This window comes from Marmota monax, unplaced genomic scaffold (genome assembly GCF_021218885.2).
Source record: "Marmota monax isolate L192 unplaced genomic scaffold, Marmota_monax_Labrador192_F-V1.1 WCK01_AAM20220418_F8-fsc00070, whole genome shotgun sequence".
NCBI lineage: Eukaryota > Metazoa > Chordata > Mammalia > Rodentia > Sciuridae > Marmota > Marmota monax.
In genome coordinates this window covers 7,899,736-7,913,721 of record NW_026692116.1, presented here as the reverse complement: position 1 = coordinate 7,913,721, position 13,986 = coordinate 7,899,736, and the positions used below count along the sequence as shown (strand labels likewise).

The 13,986-nt window shown below is 38.4% G+C and overlaps 1 protein-coding gene across 1 annotated transcript in view; it reads left to right on the top strand.

Moving 5' to 3' along the window:
* Window positions 1–13,986, top strand: part of Dpyd (dihydropyrimidine dehydrogenase) — an 822,495-nt gene that overhangs the window by 315,859 nt on the left and 492,650 nt on the right. Inside the window, exon 9 of the mRNA XM_046462335.2 lies at window positions 12,668–12,775. Coding sequence (XP_046318291.1) covers window positions 12,668–12,775 — 108 coding nt within the window. The remainder of the gene's footprint in view (window positions 1–12,667; window positions 12,776–13,986) is intronic.

Below are 13,986 nucleotides of genomic sequence, written 5' to 3'. Positions count from 1 at the left end.
TTCAAGTGGAAGCCTTCAAGAACAAGAGGCCACATAAATGCTTGCTCAATTCAATTAACACTGACTAAATGACCCAGTGAAATAATAGAAGCAGACATTATGGAATCTGAGTAATTCTTATACATCTCCTACCACAGCTATGAAGGCTAATCCTTAAAAGCTTATTCTTCCTTTATTCCTTCTAGATGATAACATGTAATAGAATATTTAATATCTTGTTAATGTTAATTGAAGTTCTGTAAAACTTGAAGTGAGCACAAGGAAATAGTTTACTATGTGCAGTGCTGTTATTTATTCTGTAGTTGCTCCAGAGGGAGGTGCTTTGGAAACAAAGCAGGGATACATTTTTCAAAGAATATCAAATATTGAAAAATAACCAACAGATACCCAAGGGGAATGCACTTAAGAAGGAAAACATTTCAGAAAGGAGTTTTGCTAGAGAAAATAATCGCACACAAAAATGCAGCCAAGAGATGAAGCCAGTCTTTTTTCTACCACTAGATTGGAACCTGGTAGCAGACACAGTCTGTGCCTAACAGTGAAACTGAACACATGGATGAGGAATGATTAATTTGGATTTCACTATTTTTGTAGAATCACATTATAACAAGTATTAGTTACAACCATACATGAAGAGGTAACATTTTGAAGTTAAAACATAAGCTGTACAGCTATCTAGATCATCCAGATTAGAAATTGTTCTGGGGCCCTCAGCAAGGTTATTTAATTTCTATATGCCTCAATTTCCTCATATTTAAAATGGGGATCTAATGACATTAGTTGTGTTAATAGAGGTATTTTGAGAATTCAAATGAGTTAGTGTGTATGAATTCGTACCTCCCAGGCATGCGAAGTCGAGCTTATTGGTTACTAATGTTAAAGAAAACATTCTGTAATGCAAACAGGATTTTCTTTCCTTCTTTTTTGGAGCGCTTGACAATTACCATTTCTCAATAAGTCTTAAGAGGAGGTTCCTTTGTATAAGTACGTGCTGAAACACCAAAAACTTCAGTAACTATTCTAAGAGAATAAAAATTCTACCTAGCCTTCTTGAAAGACAAAGAACACCACACATTTATAGTGTGAGCTGTTTTGTTTGTGAAATCGTTGTCAATTCTTCTTTATTCACAAACTCACTTCTTCCCACTGAAAGGTGAATTAAAAAGTCATTTAAGTGTCATTTTGAAATCATTCTAGTATAGACATATACCTTATTTATTAATATGCCACCTACTCTCAGGGAAGTCTATGTTTGATAGATGGGTATTTGTAAGTTTCATTATCTTTCACATTTCACTTCAGGTTGCTTCATTTTTCTTGCTTTGTAGAACTTTATTTAAATTTACTAAGGTTTAATACTTTACTTTGATTTAAGCTTTATTGTTTTCTTGTCATGGGATGTGACATTTTAAAGAATTTATAAACTACAGAATAAATAAAGCTACCTTACTAGCTAATGATTATTTAGCATTCCTTGTGTTCAGGTCTCAATTATTTATATTTACATATACTTATATGCATATCTATAAGTGTGTACACATATATATCAGTAATTAAATATGTATGAATTGTACTTATACACACATATGTGTATATATTTCTCTTTAAATCTCACATCTGTGACAGAATTATAATGATTATATTTGGAAATTTTGAAAGTATAATTATAAAATTAATATCTCCTTATAGATAATAATTCATTTATGAAAGTACATGAAGTAGTAGGAGAGGGGAGAGATTAAGGAACTCAAGTTTAGCATTCTCTGTAAAAACAGAGACAGTAGGATTTCTGGATGGATGGATAGATGAATGGATAGATAGATATGACTTCTTTTAGAGAATTGTCTAATGGAATTATGAGAGATTAAAAACTCAAAACTCTGTGGTAAGCCACAAAACCGGATACTCTTATATAGGAGCTAATGTTACAGTCTTGAGACAGAATTTATTTCTTAGGGAAATCTCAGTTTTATTTTTAAGCCCTTTTGACTGATTAGATAAGGCCCTCCTAGTTATTGAGATAATATTTCATTAAAGTTGATGGACTATAGATTTTAAACTTATCTAAAAAGGCCTCCATAGCAACAGCTAGATTACTATTTGATTGGGTAACTGAGTACTCCAGCTTTGTCAGACTGACAAAACTAACTCCACAGGAGAGCAGGCAAATGGGAGAGGAAGGTTGCATTCCAAAGTTTGTCTGGTGACAGAGACACTGCTCCTGATTACTCACGGTATCATGGATAGTCGTTTACTAAAGTTTCCATGAGGAGAGCTTCCAATGTAGTGTCCTAGAGCACAAAGAATGACCTGTTAAGAAGGTGGGAGGGAAGGGTTCCATAGAATTTGGGACTCTTTGAGTGAGAGAAACGTGGTGTGTGGCTAAGCAGGCTACAGGGATAACTTAACCATAATGAGCCTGTCCAGTTACTGGCTCATTTTTCCTCCATTAAATCAACATCCATAGGTCAGAAACATCTAACCAGTGTCCTTTTAATCATTCATGGTTAGAATCTGACCCAGTAAATGTTAAATCCATTATAGTGACAAATGCACAATAGAGTGAAATTAACAGGAAACTCAGGAGTACTTCTCAGGGTCTTGATACAAGTGGAAAAAAAAATACATTCGATCAATGCATTTTTCTTGGGAAATAATCACCATGTGAGAGAAAAAAGTCATTTTCTGGTTCCAGTGATATATTTAATGAGGACATATTGCAGTTCTCCAGATAACAGTTATTTTGGAGGTGGGTGTAGAAAATAATTACAGATGTAACGCTCCCTCTCTGCTGTAACTGTGACTAGTTGTATGTGTGAGATGCCACTTACATTCTCTGTGCCTTATTTTTGATCTTCCTTGTAGGTTTTTGCTTATCACGTCATCTTGAAGTTATATAGCACTTGAGGTTATTTTTCTTTTTCCTTGGTACTTTTACATGAAGTGTGTAGAAAGTATGTCATCTCTGTAGTGAAGAAAGTCGAGGTGGGAGATTTAGATACTCACATCTTAATATGTAGCATATGTACATGTTGGCTTGACTAATCAAGTGTAGCTTTTGACTAAACAAGTGTAGCTTAAGCTATATTCATGTTTTAATAACTTTCGAGAGAAATGATTTTGTCATTAGTGAGTCTTCAAGTACATATTCCACTATTTTTTAACTCTCTTCCACTCAGGTTTTCAAAAATAATGATATCCATCACTACACCTTTGAATAATAATGTGTGTGTTTCCAGTAGACCTAAGGAATATCTCTTTATGTTGGAAAATGAAGAAAGTCTTATCTTCATTTCATATATACAGAAACCAAGGCAAGGCAAGTCACATGACTTATCTGACCTTCCCAGATAATTAAAGAAATATTTAAAACAAAACAACTTAAAATAATCTAGAAAAACATCTTTTGAGGGAAGAAATGGATTGGTGTTAGGGAAGAAAAATGTTTGGTGTGATTTGAAGAGACAGCAGTGGTTTATACCTGGTTACACACACACAAGAACCTTTAGCTTTGGATCAGATATAGCACCTTCCTCATCTTACATGACCAAAGTCATCCTTAGGCCTTATTACTCTGTGTCCACTAGCAACTACATTTGATTATAAAATGAGCTTTCCCTCTCTAAAATAAGCCATTGGTAGTATGAGTTTTGGACAATTTTATTAAACTAAACTGTGTTTCCCCAAGTCTATGTAATTGAAGTGAGTATTTTCCCACTTCTGTAACATGGAGTGATTATGGTGATATTTGCATTGTTTATATTTTCAAAGCAATTTGAGTCTGCTATCATTTGATTTTAAAAATTTTAGTAACATGTATTTGACAAATGCATGCTGTAGAAAACTTATAAAATAAAGAAATTAAAAAATTGAATTTCATAATTCCATCATCATAAGTAATCACTATTCAGATTACATAGTTTGTACATTTGTTTTTTACAAAATTTGAATTATAGTGTATACAGTTTTCTCTTCTGATTTTTTTTTTTTTTAATTTTTTATTGTGGGTTGTTCAAAACATTACAAATTTCTTGACATATCATATTCCACACTTTGATTCTAGTGGGTTATGAACTCCCACCTTCACCCCATACACAGATTGCAGATTCACATCAGTTACACATCCATTGATTTACAAATTGCCATACTAGTGTCTGTTGTGCTCCGCTGCCTTTCCCATCATCCACCCTCCCCCCTCCCCACCTCTCCCCTCCCCTCCCCTCCTCTCTCTCTACCCCCTCCACTGTATAACCCTGAGGGTCTCCTTCCATTACCGTGCAATTTACCTTCTCTCTCCCTTTCCCTCCCACCTCTCATCCCTGTTAAATGTTAATCTTCTTCTCCTGTTCTTCGTCCCTACTCTGTTCTTAGTTACTTTCCTTATATCAAAGAAGACATTTGGCATTTGTTTTTTAGGGATTGGCTAGCTTCACTTAGCATAATCTGCTCTAATGCCATCCATTTCCCTGTAAATTCTATGATTTTGTCATTTTTTAATGCAGAGTAATACTCCATTGTGTATAAATGCCACATTTTTTTTATCCATTCGTCTATTGAAGGGCATCTAGGTTGGTTCCACAGTCTTGCTATTGTGAACTGTGCTGCTATGAACATCGATGTAGCAGTGTCCCTGTAGCATGCTCTTTTTAGGTCTTTAGGGAATAGACCAAGAAGGGGAATAGCTGGGTCAAATGGTGGCTCCATTCCCAGCTTTCCAAGAAATCTCCATACTGCTTTCCAAATTGGCTGCACCAATCTGCAGTCCCACCAGCAATGTACAAGTGTACCCTTTTCCCCACATCCTCGCCAGCACTTGTTGTTGTTTGACTTCCTAATGGCTGCCAATCTTACTGGAGTGAGATGGTATCTTAGGGTGGTTTTGATTTGCATTTCTCTGACAGCTAGAGATGTTGAGCATTTTTTCATGTACTTGTTGATTGACTGTATGTCCTCCTCTGTGAAGTGTCTGTTCAGGTCCTTGGCCCATTTGTTGATTGGGTTGTTTGTTCTCTTATTGTCTAATTTTTTGAGTTCTTTGTATACTCTGGATATTAGGGCTCTATCTGAAGTGTGAGGAGTAAAGATTTGTTCCCAGGATGTAGGCTCCCTATTTACCTCTCTTATTGTTTCTTTTGCTGAGAAAAAAACTTCTTAGTTTGAGTAAGTCCCATTTGTTGATTCTAGTTATTAACTTTTGTGCTATGGGTGTCCTATTGAGGAATTTGGAGCCCGACCCCACCGACTGTAGATCGTAGCCAACTTTTTCTTCTATCAGACGGCGCGTCTCTGATTTGATATCAAGTTCCTTGATCCATTTTGAATTCACTTTTGTGCATGGCGAGAGAAAGGGATTCAGTTTCATTTTGTTGCATATGGATTTCCAGTTTTCCCAGCACCATTTGTTGAAGATGCTATCCTTCCTCCATTGCATGCTTTTAGCCCCTTTATCAAATATAAGATAGTTGTAGTTTTGTGGATTGGTTTCTGTGTCCTCTATTCTGTACCATTGGTCCACACGCCTGTTTTGGTACCAGTACCATGCTGTTTTTGTTACTATTGCTCTGTAGTATAGTTTGAAGTCTGGTATCGCTATACCGCCTGATTCACACTTCTTGCTTAGCATTGTTTTTGCTATTCTGGGTCTTTTATTTTTCCATATGAATTTCATGATTGCTTTCTCTATTTCTACAAGAAATGCCATTGGGATTTTGATTGGCATTGCATTAAACCTATAGAGAACTTTTGGTAATATCGCCATTTTGATGATGTTAGTTCTGCCTATCCATGAACAGGGTATATTTTTCCATCTTCTAAGATCTTCTTCTATTTCTCTCTTTAGGGTTCTGTAGTTTTCATTGTATAAGTCTTTCACCTCTTTTGTTAGGTTGATTCCCAAGTATTTTATTTTTTTTTGAAGATATTGTGAATGGAGTGGTTGTCCTCATTTCCATTTCAGAGGATTTGTCGCTGATATACAGGAATGCCTTTGATTTATGCGTGTTGATTTTAAATCCTGCCACTTTGCTGAATTCATTTATTAGCTCTAATAGTTTCTTTGTAGAGCCTTTTGGGTCTGCTAGATATAGAATCATATCATCTGCAAATAGTGATAATTTAATTTATTCTTTTCCTATTTTTATGCCTTTAATTTCTTTCGTCTAATTGCTCTGGCCAGTGTTTCGAGAACTATGTTGAAGAGAAGTGGAGAGAGAGGGCATCCCTGTCTTGTTCCAGATTTTAGAGGGAATGCCTTCAGTTTTTCTCCATTCAGAATAATGCTAGCCTGAGGCTTAGCATAGATTGCTTTTACAATATTGAGGTATGTTCCTGTTATCCCTAGTTTTTCTAGAGTTTTGAACATAAAGGGATGCTGTACTTTGTCAAATGCTTTTTCCTCATCTATCGAGATGATCATATGGTTCTTATTTTTAAGTCTATTGATGTGGTGAATAACATTTATTGATTTCCGTATATTGAACCAGCCTTGCATCCCAGGGATGAATCCTACTTGATCATGGTGTACAATTTTTTTTATATGTTTTTGTATCCGATTCGCCAGAATTTTATTGAGGATTTTTGCATCTAGGTTCATTAGAGATATTGGTCTGTAGTTTTCTTTCTTTGAAGTGTCTTTGTCTGGTTTAGGTATCAGGGTGATGTTGGCCTCATAGAATGAATTTGGAAGTTCTCCCTCCTTTTCTATTTCCTGAAGTAGCTTGAAAAGTATTGGTATTAGTTCTTCTTTAAAGGTTTTGTAAAATTCTGCTGTATACCCATCGGGACCTGGGCTTTTCTTAGTTGGTAGTCTTTTGATGGTTTCTTCTATCTCCTCAATTGATATTGGTCTGTTTAGGTTTTCTATATCCTCCTGACTCAATCTGGGCAGATCATATGACTTAAGAAATTTATCTATGCCTTCACTATCTTCTAATTTATTGGAGTATAAGGATTCAAAATAGTTTTTGATTATCTTCTGTATTTCTGAAGTGTCTGTTGTGATATTGCCTTTTTCATCCCGTATGCTAGTAATTTGAGTTCTCTCTCTTCTTCTCTTCACTAGCATCGCTAAGGGTCTGTCGATTTTGTTTATTTTTTCAAAGAACCAACTTTTAGTTTTGTCAATTTTTTCAATTGTTTCTTTTGTTTCGATTTCATTAATTTCAGCTCTGATTTTAATTATTTCTTGCCTTCTACTTCTTTTGCTGTTGTTTTGCTCTTCTTTTTCAAGGATTTTGAGATGAAGTATGAGATCATTTATTTGTTGGTTTTTTCTTTTTTTAAGGAATGAACTCCAAGCAATGAATTTTCCTCTTAGAACTGCTTTCAATGTGTCCCATAGATTCCGATATGTTGTGTCTGTGTTTTCATTTATCTCTAAGAATTTTTTAATTTCCTCCTTGATGTCTTCTATAACCCATTGATCATTCAGTAACCTATTGTTCATTCTCCAATTGATGTATGCTTTTTCCTTCCTTCTTTTATCGTTGATTTTCAGTTTCATTCCATTATGATCAGATAAGATGCATGGTAATATCTCTACTCCTTTATATTGTCTAAGAGTTGCCCTGTGACATAATATATGATCTATTTTTGAGAAGGATCCATGTGCTGCTGAGAAAAAAGTGTAACTGCTTGATGTTGGGTGGTATACTCTATATATGTCAATTAGGTCTAGGTTATTAATAGTGTTATTGAGTTCTATAGTTCCCTTATTCAACTTTTGTTTGGAAGATCTGTCCAGTGGCGAGAGAGGTGTGTTGAAGTCTCCCATGATTATGGTGTGGTGGTCTATTAGACTCTTGAACTTGAGAAGAGTTTGTTTGACGAACATAGCTGCACCATTGTTTGGGGCATAAATATTTATGATTGTTATGTCTTGTTGGTGTATGGTTCCCTTAAGCAGTATGTAGTGTCCCTCTTTATCTCTTTTGATTAACTTTGGCTTGAAATCTATTTTATTTGATATGAGTATGGACACGCCTGCTTGTTTCCGAAGTCCATATGAGTGATATGATTTTTCCCAACCTTTCACCTTCAGCCTATGTATGTCTTTTCCTATCAAATGCGTCTCCTGTAGGCAGCATATTGTTGGGTCTTGTTTTGTGATCCATTCTACTAGCCTGTGTCTCTTAATTGGTGAGTTTAAGCCATTAACATTTAGGGTTATTATTGAGATATGGGTTGTTCTTCCAGCCATATTTGTTTATTTCTGTTACTAAACATTGTTTGTTTTCCTCTTTGATTGTTTCCCCCCCCTTTACTGTCCTACCTCCCACTGTTGGTTTTCATTGTTATTTTCCATTTCCTCTTCCTGTAATACTTTGGCTAGGATGTTTTGAAGAGATGGTTTTCTAGCTGCGAATTCTTTAAACTTTTGTTTATCGTGGAAGGTTTTAATTTCATTCTCCATCCTGAAGCTTAATTTCGCTGGATACACAATTCTTGGTTGGAACCCATTATCTTTCAGTGTTTGAAATATGTTATTCCAGGATCTTCTAGCTTTCAGAGTCTGTGTTGAAAGATCAGCTGTTATCCTGATTGGCTTGCCCCTAAATGTAATCTGCTTCCTTTCTCTTGTAGCTTTTAAAATTCTCTCCTTATTCTGTATGTTGGGCATCTTCATTATAATGTGTCTAGGTGTGGATCTCTTATGATTTTGCACATTCGGCGTCCTGTAGGCTTCTAGGATTTGGGATTCTGTCTCATTCTTCAAGTCTGGGAAGTTTTCTCGTATTATTTCATTGAATAGACTGCTCATTCCTTTGGTTTGGAGCTCTGTACCTTCCTGTATCCCAATGACTCTTAAGTTTGGTCTCTTAATGTTATCCCATATTTCTTGGATGTTCTGCTCATGGTTTCTTAACAGTCTTGCTGAGCTGTCTATGTTCTTTTCCAGTTGAAATACTTTGTCTTCATTGTCTGATGTTCTATCTTCTAAGTGTTCTACTCTGTTGGTAGTATTCTCCATTGAGTTTTTAAGTTGGTTTATTGCTTCCTGCATTTCTAGGATTTCTGATTGCTTGTTTTTTATAACCTCTATCTCCCTGTATAGTTGATCCTTTGCTTCCTGGATTTGTTTGCGTAATTCGTTGTCGAAGTGATCTTTCATTGTCTGATTTTGCTGTTTAATGTCTTCCTTGATACTCCAGATCATCTGAAGCATGTATATCCTGAATTCTTTATCTGACATTCCATCTGCTGCAGCTGTTACCTCTTCTAAAGTTGCGTTGACCTGCATTGCTTGTGGTCCTTTCTTTCCTTGTCTTTTCATACTGCTTGCGTATCTTTCCTGCAGGTGCGGGCGGCGGCTCTGCTCTCTCCTTATTCCAATTGGGGTGTCGTGGCTACCACGCCGGCAGGTCACTGGGCCTGTTCTGGGAGCTGGTGGCGGCTCTGTTCTGCCCCTACTCCAATTGGGGTGACGTGTCTGTCGTACCAGCAGGCCACTGGGCCTGTCCTGCTGGTCGGTCGCAGATCTGCCCACCTTTCGGGCACGAGTGGAGGCTCTGCTTTGCCCCTACTCCAATTGGGGTGTCGTGACTACCCCGCCTGCAGGATGCTGGGTCTGTTCCTGGCAAGGGAGGCGACTCTGCTCTGTCACTACTCCAATTAGGGTGGTGTTTGTACCCCGCCGGCAGGCTCCTGGGCCTGATCCGCCGGTCTGTTGTAGGTCTGCCTACCTTGAAGGCGCGGGCGGCGGATCTGCCCTGCCCCTCCTACCACGCCTGCGGACCCCTGGGCCTGATCTGCAGGTTGATCACTGGTCTGCTCACCCTGCGGGCACGGGTGGCGGTTCCGCTCCACCCCCACTCCAATTGGGGTCACGTGACCACCACACCGGCAGGGCCTGATCCGGGCGTGGGAGAAGGATCTGCTCTGCCCCTACTCGAGTTGGGGTGACGTGTGTACCACACTGGCAGGCCACTGGGCCTGACCCGCCAGGCTGTCACAGGTCTGTTTACCTTGCAAGCGCGAAGGGCGGCTCTGCCCTGCCCCTCCTACCACGCCCATGTACTACTGGGTCGTGGGTCTGCCCACCTGGCGGGTGTGGGTGGCGGCTCCGCTCCGCCCCCTCTCCAATTGGGGTCACGCGGTCACCACGCTGGCGAGCCGCTGGGCCTGCTCCGGGGGCTGGCGGCGGCCCGGCTCCTTCCCTCTGGCTCGAGGACAAATTGAGGAGACTCGGGTGACTGAGCCTCACCCCCCTTACCAGGAGACCAACTGCTTATGTCACCGCTGGTATTGATGAAGATCTCTCCTCCACCGCTTTCTGCTGACATCAGATCTCTGCCATGTTGGTATCCTATGCGAATGGCAGCATTTCGTTCCCCTTGCCAGGCAACCCAAGCAATGGGTGAGTCCTGACCTGCCCTCAGCAGGACCCGGACCGAGACACAGTTTCCGCGGGCTCCTAGCCCCGGTCCAGGGAAGTTCCGGGAGCCGGAACTCGGCCGCTCCGTGCTCGGTGTAAGCTCCTATAAGTGTAGGCTCCAAGAAGCAGCCCCCGCGGGCTCAGTTCCGGGAGCCGGAATTCGGCCGCTTAGTGTTTGGTGTATGCTCTGATAGTAGCAGGGTCCAAGAAGCAGCCTCCGTGGGCTCCGCAGCCCTGAGCCAGGGCGGTTCCGGGACGGTTCCGGGAGCCGGAACTCGGCCGCTCTGTGCTCGGTGTAAGCTCCTATAAGTGTAAGCTCCAAGAAGCAGTCCCCGCGGGCTCAGTTCCGGGAGCTGGAATTCGGCTTCTTGGTGTTTCGTGTTTGCTCTGATATTAGCAGGGTCCAAGAAGCAGCCTCCGCAGGCTCCGCAGCCCGGAGCCAGGGCGGTTCCGGGACGGTTCCGGGAGCCGGGACTCGGCCGCCCCGCGCTCCGTGTTCACTCCGATAAGATCAGATTTTAAGAAGCCCCCAGGCGCTGAACCCTAGCAATCTGTCTGCAAGCCGCAGGCGAATTGCAGCCTGAAATTACCTGTTCTATGGCTGAATGAGCTGCGGTCAGTCAAAAACAGGTGTGGTGACGTCAGTTTACCAACATGGTGGCTGCTGGCCTCCTCTGTGGTCTGACCGGTGTGGAGAACCGAGATGGACCGCTTCCTTCCCCGTCTCGAACCCAGAATTCAGCCCTGAGTGCGGTGCTTGCGCGTCTGGCAGAAACTGCAGCGCTGTAACCCTGCGTCTCTATCCCAGCGCGCCTTGCAGACTCTAGCCGCGGGGCGATTTGCTGAATAAGCAGTGTTACCCTCCGTGCGACAAACCTCTCGCGTTTGAGTCCCCGTAGCCGATCCTCATGCGATGGAAATCCTTCCTCCAGGTTCCGGCGCACCCCACTATTGCTGGAAATTCCTAACAAGATATCCTTTAGCCGTCCTGACTTGTCATACTCCCACACAGTGAAGCAGCACACGGGGGTAATGCACTCCCCTCGCCGCCATCTTGCTATTCTTCTGATTTTTTTAATATATATATTTTTGTTGTTGATAGGCCTTTATTTCACTCATTTATTTATATGTGGTGCTGAGAATCGCACCTAGTGCCCCACAAATGCTAGGCAATCACTCTGCTACTGAGCCACAACCCCAGCCTCTCTGTTTCAGTGATATATTTTGAACCATAATATGTATTATATTTTCAAATATTCATATTAATAATGGTCTAATGTTTTGTTGACTTTCTTTTTTAAAAATAAAACTTATCTACTCATTAAGTTGAAATTCTAATATTCTCTCACCTCATATTCTTTTTTAATTGATTCTTTTTATGTATTAAACCATATTTACATATAATTATGTTTTCTTAGAATATATTCGAAATTATTTTCTAGAAAATGAGTACCAATGTATATTTATACCAAAAGAGTATGAGAAGTTCTCTTTGCACCCTTAGTGTAAAGTTTAATTTTTGAAAATCTTTAACTTTTTATTAAGGAAATAATAGCTGCTTTTAAAATTTATATTTCTTTAATGCCTAATAGAGTTAATATTTTCATTGCTTAAGATCTGTTTATATATTTGTCCTCTCAATTTCATCATACTTTATATATTTGGTAGAAAGTTAATGTGTTGTTAATAATGAAAAACTTTTATGAATGTCAATGATATTCTATTTGTTAACATACTTTTTATTTAATTATTTGCCTTTTAATTTTTTTATAAAATTTTTGAAATGCAGGTAGGAATGACTGAATTTTTATGGTTGAAATACATATTTTTCTCTTGGGCTTTTTTCCTTTCAATTATTTCTTAGAATGATCTAATTTATTTAGGAATTATATAAATATGTATGCATGGTTTTATTTAGCTTTTGTTATGTATTTTCAAAACACTTAGTACTTTGATATATCTTAAACTCATTTTTATTTATGACATGAGAAATTATTATAATCTGACTTTCCCAATACTTTAGATAATATGTATATATGTACATATACCAACACAGTATCCATTGGTATATGCACATAGGTAAATTAAATTAATGTTTTGTTTTATATTAAAGCTATAATCTAGGGTCCATTAGATTGTGTTATGCACATTTTTATGTTGATTTGTTTATGAACTTTTTTCTCTAAGAACAACATCATTTCAATGATGATAGTCTTTTTCTTTCTTTTAATATTTCTTTTAATATATAGTTGCAAAAGTCACTGCTAATGATATTTTATAAACTTTATTAATTAGGTTTGCCAGAACCCAATAAAGACCACATCTTCGAAGGCCTTACACAAGACCAGGGGTTTTACACATCCAAAGACTTTTTGCCTCTTGTAGCCAAAGGCAGTAAACCAGGTATGACATATTGTCTATTATTCTTGACATTGTCTGTATTGTTTTAAGTATCATAAATTTATATTGAATCTGAGCTTGGTAGAAAATTGTTTAGGTCTCAGATAGACCCTTGAATATCTAGTACTTGCATAAAGTTTAAAATTAAAGCCTGATACTATTGTGTGCCAGAATTATCTATTTTTCCATTCTTTGAGGAAAACACTAAAACAAGGACTTTTTGTCCTATGATGTATACATCTAAATTGCATCACAAAAATTATTCAAAGTGAAAAGGCCTTAACAAACATTGAAAGATATGGAGAGAGCTTTAGTTGGGGGACTTTTTAAAAATAGGATGTATCTTAACATCTATGAAAGTAGAAGTGTCAAAGCCTCTTCTTGAACTTTTATAATTTTACAAAGTTAAAGCTAAACACTTTGACAGACTCCCTTTCCCTTCACAGATTCCAAGAACAGCTTGAGCTGAGACCATGCTTTGCTCTGGCTCCACTATACTTATTGTCTTGGTGATAAAAAGCTGAAGCATTTTCTCCAGAACCACATGATCTCAATCCGTTAAACATATATTTGAAGAAGTCTGAGCAACAGACTTCTGAGCTATTCCTTCATCTAATTACTTGTGGAAATGATAGGAACTTGTACCTTTCTCTCGACATTTAAAAAGGCAAGAAACTTCTATATTAAATAATTATGGGGAAGTTTACAGCTAAAGATGTGCCCCATCTCCACTTTCTTCCTCCTCTAAAGAATTGTATGCTTGTGTGTCTGCAACCCTTTCATAGTAGGATCAGAGTGCACCAAGCATATACTTGAGAATTACCTACTGCCAGTTGTCTAATGCCAAACACAAAGTCTTCCAAACACAATGATTGTACTTATTGAGATTACAGGCTTATTCTATCTGTAGTGCCATTTCAAAAATTATAGTAATTTATCTATCATCAATTTTATTTAATCTGATAATATGGTGATAGCCAATTGAGAACACCTGCACGTTTCTTTTTTATAAGTATCTTCATATGGATATCAAATCTTTATACACATGCCCTGGAGAAATGGACACTTAGTCTTATTTCTTTTAGTTTTACAGACAAAACCAGACAAAAGCAGTAAAGGGGGATAGTTTTATTTTAGCTATTTCAATAAAATATTTCTCAGAAACTCTTCAGTTACATAAAGGGCTCTTATTCAACATGTTAATCTTAAAAGAT